The sequence below is a fragment of the Setaria italica genome, chromosome V (genome assembly GCF_000263155.2).
Source record: "Setaria italica strain Yugu1 chromosome V, Setaria_italica_v2.0, whole genome shotgun sequence".
Taxonomy (NCBI): domain Eukaryota; kingdom Viridiplantae; phylum Streptophyta; class Magnoliopsida; order Poales; family Poaceae; genus Setaria; species Setaria italica.
Genome location: NC_028454.1, coordinates 10,616,910 through 10,625,950, shown reverse-complemented (window position 1 = coordinate 10,625,950; position 9,041 = coordinate 10,616,910). Strand labels below are relative to the sequence as shown.

At 48.3% G+C, this 9,041-nt stretch overlaps 1 protein-coding gene across 1 annotated transcript; it reads left to right on the top strand.

Moving 5' to 3' along the window:
* The first annotated feature begins 2,544 nt into the window (after positions 1–2,544).
* Positions 2,545–6,069, top strand: LOC101756246 (auxin-responsive protein IAA1). Its single transcript, XM_004968358.2, has 5 exons — positions 2,545–2,862; positions 2,975–3,189; positions 3,328–3,442; positions 5,480–5,541; positions 5,634–6,069. The coding sequence occupies exons 1-5, from the start codon at positions 2,624–2,626 to the stop codon at positions 5,651–5,653; spliced, it is 651 nt and encodes a 216-aa protein (XP_004968415.1). The 5' UTR covers positions 2,545–2,623; the 3' UTR covers positions 5,654–6,069.
* Positions 6,070–9,041: the final 2,972 nt, after the last annotated feature.

Below are 9,041 nucleotides of genomic sequence, written 5' to 3'. Positions count from 1 at the left end.
TCCACTTATGTAATGGATTTTGTAAATAGTCTACGTTTAATACTCCTAATTAGTATCTAAACATTCGATGTGACGGGTGCTAAAAATAAGTCAGTGGTAGCAAATGGGACCAATTTAGCCAACTAAACTTTAGCAAAGGGATCCAAACCGGCCCTGAAATTAGCTGAATAAGACTTCGAATCGTGAGAGAATATCAGAACAGAAATAAGGATTGGATTCATAGATTATACTACGGGCTCATTTGGTGCCGCTCCATCTGGCTCCGGCTCCAGCTCCTACACTGTGCGTGGCAGGAGTGTCAGAGGAGCTGGAGCTGGTGGAGCTGACTCCTTACCGATACGTGAGGGGGAGGAGTAAGACGATATGTGAGGGGGAGGAGTAAGAGAGAGAACCCAACTCCCGTGGACCTACGATGACATGTTAGATGGAGCCGGATCCGGTGAAGCTTCGCGAAAACTGGCCCTACAAGGTCTTGTTTAGTTCCCACAGAATCCAAATTTTGGCACTATGCAAAAAGAAGATTTCCCGTCACATCAAACTTGCGGTACATGTATGGAGTATTAAATGTTGACGAAATTAAAAACTAATTGCACAGTTTGGTTGTACTTTGCGAGATGAAGCTTTTAAGCCTAATTAGTCAATATTTGAAAAATAATTCACAAATACAAACGAAACGCTACAATGTGCTACAGTGCCGTATAGTGATTTTGACGGCGCCAACCTCGCCAAGGCCCAAATCTCGGCATGCATGGTCCTAATCAGCCCAGCTGGCCAATGAATCTCACCGAGTCATACAGATACAGGGGCTGTTTGGTTCCGTTTGCTTATTTTTAACACGTGTCACATCGAATGTTTAGATACTAATTAGGAGTATTAAACGTAGACTATTTACAAAACCCATTACATAAGTGGAGGCTAAACAGCGAGACGAATCTATTAAGCCTAATTAAGCCTAATTAATCCATCATTAGTAAATATTTACTGTAGCAACACATTGTCAAATTATGGACTAATTAGGCTTAATAGATTTGTCTCGCCGTTTAACCTCCGCTTATGTAGTGGGTTTTATAAATAGTCTACGTTTAATACTTCTAATCAGTATCTAAACATCGATGTGACGGGTACTTAAAAAATAAAAAATAAGCAGCTTAAACCAAACCAGTCCACACGCACAGCCGCAAGGCCGCAGCCCCTGATCCGTCAAAATCACGCTGCGGCTCGCTCTGCCAGCCTGCCGCGGTCGATTCGTCGAACAGGGCAAGGCGTCCGGGCGGCGGCCTCGGGTCCTGCCCTGTCGCGCCTGAACTGGACAGGAAAAAGGCGTCGAGATCTCAACGCCAGCGCGCTTCTCCACGCACCGGCCGCCCCGTCCACTCACTCTGCACCCTCCTTTTCTTGTCTTCCATTCCACGGCTGCCGGCCCGCCGGACCGGGGGGAATAGCTCGCGCTCGCGATCTCGTGCCTACTTGGTGGCACCGACGCCACCCGCGGTCCGGCCGGGCATCCGAAGCGGCCGCACGGGCGCGCGCGCCCGGTGGTGGGAGAGCAGAGAAGAGGCGGAGACCTGCGGGCGACGGCACGGCACGGCAGGACTGGCATTCTGGCAAGGCGAAGCGGAGACGCAAGTGACCGAACTGAGCGGGCGAGCCATGAATCGACGCACGGAAGAGCGGGTGGGTGCGCGGGGGACAAGCGGCCGACAGCCCGGCACATTCACATGCCCGGCCCCGGCCTTTATGGTTCGACAGGTACGCCTTCGGGCTCCGGCAAACAAACTTAACTCTTATTTATACAATTATTTTATCATTAACTTATATTTAATACTTCTGACTAACCCAAACATATGATGCGTCCCGAACTAAACGCCAACCCTAAATTCGGTTTCACTCAGATTTGTACTGGCAGGTAGCGGCTGTAAAAGTTTCAGGGTGGTACCAATCCTGCCCAAATCCGCTCCACGCGTTTCGAATTCGTGCGTGCCCTGTCTTTGTGTTTTTTTTAAAAAAGAGAAAATTCGTGCGTGCCTTCGCCTCCTCCGCTAGAATTTTATAACGGATACACCCGACGACCCACCAGGAGGCAGCAGTGCGTGCGTGTGCTTCAGGTCTCTTTCGGCGTGCCCCGAGCTGCTGACCGTCGCCGTCGTCGGTGAGGGATCCGACGGCCGGGCCGGCGCGGGCCCGCTTTTGCCGCTTTCGGGGGCCGCTGCAGGGCGCCCAACCGGCAGCAGGGGCCCACCGGTGGGCCCGCACGCGCTGAGTGCTCTCCCGCGATTATTTTCCTTGTTTATTCCACTTTTGGGAACTCTCGAGCCTCTCCCTCTCGATGGCTCTTTACGCTTCGCTCCTCGTCCCGTCCCGTATTTACACAGCTCTTCATAAGCGTTTCACCATGTACTTACGCCTGTCGGCTTACGAGGAACTAGTGAAAAGGTTCTATTATTTATAAGAATTACGTAAATGTTAGGGGCTCATGCGCAAAAGCCTGCGCAACCTGACCAGCGACCCGAGGCCCACCCACTATAACCAAACCGTCTCCGCTTTCCCTTCTCCCCACCTCCTCTCTCTCGCCCACACGGAACGGCAGCTGCAGCCGCGGCAGCCCCACCCACGCCGCTCGGCCATGTCGGTGGAGACGGAGCGGAGCTCTACCGAGTCCTCCGCGGCGTCGGGCCTCGACTTCGAGGACACCGCGCTCACGCTCACCCTCCGCCTCCCGGGCTCCGCGTCCTCGTCCTCGTCCTCGTCCTCCTCCGCCTTCCCCGACCCCGACCACAAGCGCCCCTCCTCCGACGCCGACGCCGACCGCTCCTCCCCGATCCCCGCCGCCGCAGAGTCCTCCGATGCTCCACCGGCACCCAAGTACGGCCCCCTTCTTCATTTCCCTTTTTTTTTCAAGAGTTTGCAAGGTGATTAATTTGGTCTGAGGTGAGCGTGCGCCTGATTGCTTCTGCCTCTTTCTTACGGCGGTCAGGGCGCGGGTGGTGGGGTGGCCGCCGGTGAGGTCGTATCGCAAGAACGCGCTCGCCGACGTCGCGGGCTCCTGCAAGGCCAAGCAGGCCGCCAAGTTCGTCAAGGTGGCCGTCGACGGCGCGCCCTACCTGCGGAAGGTGGACCTCGAGGCCTACGCCGGCTACGACCAGCTCCTCCGCGCGCTCCAGGACAAGTTCTTCTCCCACTTCACCATCCGTGAGTACCACCATGGCACCATACCCCCCCCCCCCCCCCATCGTCGGGGGGCTTAGCTCGCGTCTGGTTCCGGCAGCGCTTCGCTCTGTTTGGTTGAGCGTTCCAGCTGATGAGGGTGGTTTGCTGGATGCCGCGCAGGGAAGTTCGCCGACGACGAGAGGAAGCTGGTGGACGCAGTGAACGGGACGGAGTACGTGCCCACGTACGAGGACAAGGACGGCGACTGGATGCTTGTCGGCGACGTCCCCTGGAAGTGAGCTCCTTCAATCCGTTCTCCTACTTTCCCAAATTCGTCGATGATTAGGATCTTGAACTGATCGTCAAATTGACGTGGTGACTGTGATTTGAGAATTTCTGCAGTGTCCTGTGATGAACTATTTTGGTTGGGATTAGATTGCGCCAAGTAGCTTTGTAACCAACATGATTGATATGAGTTGAGATTGGGTAGGAAGGAAGCAAATCCTAAGAGCAACTCCAAGAGGCTGCTAATCTTACCCCAATACCTTTTTTAAGGAAAAAAGAGAAAAAATAAACTCCAACAATCCACCTAAACCTTCCCCAATTTTTTAGTGACGCTAAAAAACAGACTGCCACCGCGTATATTTTAGCGTTGGCGTTCTTCCCCCAATCTTGATTCCCGCACGCCCGCGCGTCCCTTCCGATGGGCCAATACGATGACGTGGCCTGTGTTTGAAATATTGGGGGCTATTTATTAGCGATCTGCTGTGGACTGATAAGGGACTTTGCCTATTGCCCTGGATTGGCACCGAAATTGCTTCATCTTCGTCATGTATACGAAGTGATTTTAATCTAATTTGAAAAAGACCATAGGGTGCCTTGCCTGTTTTGTTTTAACTTTTTTCTCACAGAGGTGCTTTGTTTTAAAGTTAGATTCCTTAGAAGTGCCCTTGGTCGTTGGCAGTAATACATGTGTAGCACAACTGCATTTGAGGAGGAATTGCTTTTCTGATTCCGCATGTACTGATCTATAGTGTTCTTGGGAGTATATGAGGGCATGGGGATCGCTTCAGCTTATTCAGCTGGCTTATCAGCCACCAAACAGTGTTTTCCTCTCACAACAAATCAGCCGTTTCAGCTTTTCAGCCGGTTTATAAGCTGAAGCGAACAGGCTCATGATTAGTTTGCTGCTGAGCTTAGCCTGGCTCGTATCTGGGAGCCAGGCTCCTGATAGCCAGGCTCTGGAGATTCAATGAAGGTTTGATTGTCTACCTGTATTCATTCACCCAGGCCACGGACAGAAGCTGTTTGGTTGCCCGCATGAGAACATGTTGCATGAGATGAACTATTACAAATAAATATTATTATGATGCTTATTTTATTTAAGTTTACTTTAATAGTTCTTATTCTACCTCATTAAGTCTTAATCATCTTTGAAAAATACTAATACCACTTAATATAAGTTAATCACCTGCTTAACATCATCATTAGTGAAAAAATCACTTGCACCCACGAGCCAGGCCCGCCTGAAACAGACTCCATCTGCGTTTCCCAGGAGCCAGGCTGAGTGGTGCCTTTTGCATGAGCTGGGCCAGGTTCACATGACAGTGCAGGCAACCAAACCAGCGCAGACTGCATCCCAGCAGCCTGGCTGAGCCTCCGCACAGGTAACCAATCAGCCCCTGAGTGATCTCAGGAAATTAGACTTAGAAGCACAACCCTTTTTTGCCATTTACATTTAGAGACAAGCTTTGTCATTTCCTTTTCACCTTGTAGCACAGCCCTTTTTTCTTTTGGTCAAGTTTAACTCAAATAACCAACGGGGAGAATTGAATCTAGTTATCCACACCTCTTTTGTTTTTTTAACCTTATGTTTCATCCGTAAACATCTATCAGGTGGATCAATCACAATAATTTCTTTTTGAGGCTTCTTGTACGTATAAGTTGCTACGGCTGTTTCTAGCTCTTTTGTTTGTTTAAGCAAATCTGTGTACTGTTTCTCTCCACAACAGAGCAATTCTAGTGGCCTATGTATGAAAAGATGAACTTTATTAAGTTGTGCAACTTTGGATAAGGTTTTCTTTCTTGTTTCGTACTCCACTACTGGATTGCACACCGTTTGGGCTCTGCTACAGAGCAAATTGGTTCTTGATCCTTCTAGGAAATATATTACCTGAGGTTTGCGATGGTTCGGTCCGTTTTATTTTATTATGTATCTTCTTTCTTTGTATACTGCAATGAACTAGAGTAGTGCTCCAAAGAGATGCAAGTCCATAGTAGAATGTTCCCACTAGACATCAATATGTCAAGTTTCTAATTAATCCTTATGCAGGATGTTTGTGGAAACCTGCCAGCGCCTTCGTCTGATGAAAAGTTCAGAGGCTGTTAACTTAGGTACGTGTTTTCTAAAGCTTGTGTTCCTATGGTACAATTGCCAGCTCATGCTTGCAACCATCTTGATTCACTCAGTTCTTTTTCTGTTACAGCACCAAGAGCTGCGCGGTGAAGCACACTCCTCACTCTTCGCACAGGCTTCTTGAAGGAAAGAGGGAACTTTGCTCTCCTGAGGATCTTCACGTGAGATAGAAATGTGTACAGTTGTCACCAACCCCGCTTTTGGTCCCCTTATGCTATTGAGCTGAGAAAAGTTTGTAGTTGCATTACTTGTCTGTAGTTTCTACATATAGAACCGAAGCTTGAAATATACACGCCTACAGTTCGCCTCCCGATGAATAAGACCAGACACGCAGAACCCATGGCCGTCGACGCTTGTCGCCTGCTTGCCGTTTTGATTTTAGGTGGTTATATGTGTGGTAATCGCTACAGGTGTGAGGCTGATGGCATTGCTGTCATAAGTCATATTATACATCTTATTGTGTTGAGCTATGGTTTTGTTTGGAGTTCATGGTTCTCCATCCTTTTTGAGATGTGGTCAGCTTGTTCTGTTGCCGATATATTCTGATTCTCTATGGCACGTTGCTTCTTCTGGTTATAAACTGACGAGCTTAGGTATCAGGCGGGTTGAGATTCAGTCGGCTGATGTTTCACCAACGTCCAGGTCCGTAGCATTCTGGGTGCGGAGAGATTGGATTTTGAGGAGTACTTGGGCCTGCCTACACTTTAGAGTTAAGGGGTGCATGGCCTACACTTTAGAGTTAAGGGGTGCATGAAAAGATGAATTTTCGAGGCACTTGAGGCGAGGTTTGTAGAGCGCATGATTGCTCGGAAGGAAAAGGAGATGTCGGCTGGGAAAGAAATTCTAATTAAATTGGTAGCCCAAGCGTTCCCGAACTATGTCTTAAGCGTTTTCTACGAGTGGCCTATGTCTTAAGCGTTTTCTACGAGTGGCCTATGTGAGGATCTAATGAAAGTTATAGTTCTTAAGCGTTTTCTACGAGTGGCCTATGTGAGGATCTAATGAAAGTTATTCGTGCTTACTGGTAGGACGTTTTCAAGCTTACGAGTGGCCTATGTGAGGATCTAAAGCTGTAAAGCTATTCGTGCTTATTGGTGGAGCTATTCGTGCTTATTGGTGGGGCGTTTTCAAGCTTATGAGTGGCCTATATGAGGATCTAATGAAAGCTATTCGTGCTTACTGGTGGGGATTAGAGAGGGGCAGACCGAAAGTGCAATGGGTTCCATGGATGACCATGCTAGTGCTCAAAGGTTTTGGAGGAGTGGGTGGGTTTTAAGGATATGTGGTTTTTAAGGATTTGATGCTTTTTAATCAGGCTCTACTTGCTAAACAGACTTGGCGCTTACTAATCTTCCCCGATAGCCTGTGTGCTCGCGCCCTTAAAGTTCCCTGCAGGAATTTTAAGGATGGGTGGGTTTTAAGGATTGATGCTTTTTAATCATGCTGTACTTGCTAAACAGACTTGGCGCTTACTTATCTTCCCAGATAGCCTGTGTGCTCCTGTCCTAAAGTTCCCTGCAGGAAACCTCTTGGACCCTGCGGTGGCCGGGGAAGCCTCGCAGACATGGAGGGCCATTGAGTATGGACTGGAATTGCTCAAGAAGGGGGTAACTTGGCGGGTTGGCGATGGTAGTTCCATTCGTACATGGCGAGACAACTTGGCGGGTTTCATTCGTATATGGCAAGACAATTGGATACCCAGGCCATATGGTATGAAGCCAATCGAGAGTGTGAGAATGTGTAGGTTGCGACGGGTTTCCCACCTCATTGATCAGACGTCCAACATATGGGATGAAGCTGCTATTAGAAGATTTTTCTATCGCTGCGATGTCGATGAGATCTTGAAGATTAAACTACCATCCACCCCATCTGCAAACTGGATTGCGTGGAACTTTGATAAGACAAGCATGTTCTCAGTCAGAAGTGCATACAAGCGGCTATGCGTGAAAAATATGAGATGGGCGCCACCGGTTCCAGCTCTAGTACAGAAGTAGAGTGGGCTCTATGGAAACGAGTGTGGAGTGCTGAAGTACCATCAAAGGTTAAAGTTTTTGCTTGGAAGATGGTCAACAATGGGCTACCAATGAGACAGAACGAGACAGAATGAGAAGTATAGGCATCTTGATCGGGAGTGTAACTATGAGTTGTGTGGTCACCAAATGGAGGATGTTTTTCATGCGATCATCTCTTGCCCGCACGCACGTGCCCTCAGGAACGAGCTCCGGAAGCTGGTGGCTATGCCAGCAGAAGCAGATATGAGAAATATAGGGTCTGAATGGCTACTTGCCATATTGGACAGGTATGATGCCGTTTCTAGTTCAAAATTTTCTCATGCTAATATGGATTTGTTGGAATGTCAGGAACAGCGTATTGCAAGTAGGAGAGCAGATCTCTATCGTCGGCTCAATGCTTTTCTTGACACGCTACATAGAGGCAATGTTCCAAATCCGACAATAACAACAGCAAGTGGAGGGCGATACATGTGGGAAGAAGAAGCTGGACCGAGGAAGGAATGCCCACCCTGTTGTGAAGAGGCTAGCCGCTGATGGAGGATGGGTACCGCTGCCAGGAGAGGCGCTGAAGATCAATGTTGATGGAGCCTTCATCAAGGAAACGGGAGGGGCTGGCCAGCCACTCCTGGCTTCCTGACGTCTCCTAAGGCATTGCAGAGACGCGAAGGCCTATATATTTGTACATATTGTATACCCTAATCAATCTATTATTCCACGCAATCTCTATTGCTTTTAGAGGCGGAGGCACAGGCTTGCCTTGAGAGAATCAGGATGGCCGGGTGCTGGCCAAACCGAGAGGCGATCTTGGATTCTGATTGTTCAGGAGTGGTGGAGAAGCTTAAAGCTGGAGGCATAGACAGATAGTTGGTGGCGCTTATAATTCGTGACGCGCTCTCTAAGATGCTGAGATTCTATCAAGCATGAGGTTCATCGAGATCAGTAGAGAACAGAATAAAGTCGCGCATAAGTTAGCTCATCTAGTCATACGCAAGAGGATCCTTCTCGGATGTCCCGAGTTGTATCGAGTCTTTTGTGGGTACTGATTCCACGTTCTCTTTTTCGGAAAAAAAAAAAGTTCATGTGCATTAGGTTGCTCCCAACCCCAAAGGTCTTGGGAGAGCTGAAATGAATAATCATTCTGAACTTCCATAATGAATGGTCGTCAATGGTTGAATTTTTTTTTAACCAACGCCATGCTGATGCCAAATGGAACAGTCATTGCAAATGAAGGGGGCGTTTTCTTCCACTGTTTTATTTTTAGCACGTGTCACATCGAATGTTTAGATACTAATTAGGAGTATTAAACGTAGACTATTTACAAAACCAATTACATAAGTGGAGGCTAAACGGCGAGACGAATCTATTAGGTCTAATTAAGCCTAATTAATCCATCGTTAGCAAATATTTACTGTAGCAACACATTGTCAAATCATGGACTGATTAAGCTTAATAGATCGTCTCGCCGT

What these genes read in the sequence shown, in the direction of transcription:
- LOC101756246 (XM_004968358.2), top strand. Translation starts at nt 2,624, where the DNA reads ATGTCGGTGGAGACGGAGCGGAGCTCTACCGAGTCCTCCGCGGCGTCG. An exon ending in GTCGGCGACGTCCCCTGGAA is followed by an intron (nt 3,443 to 5,479) that starts GTGAGCTCCTTC and finishes ATCCTTATGCAG; the next exon opens with GATGTTTGTGGAAACCTGCC. An exon ending in TTCAGAGGCTGTTAACTTAG is followed by an intron (nt 5,542 to 5,633) that starts GTACGTGTTTTC and finishes TTTCTGTTACAG; the next exon opens with CACCAAGAGCTGCGCGGTGA.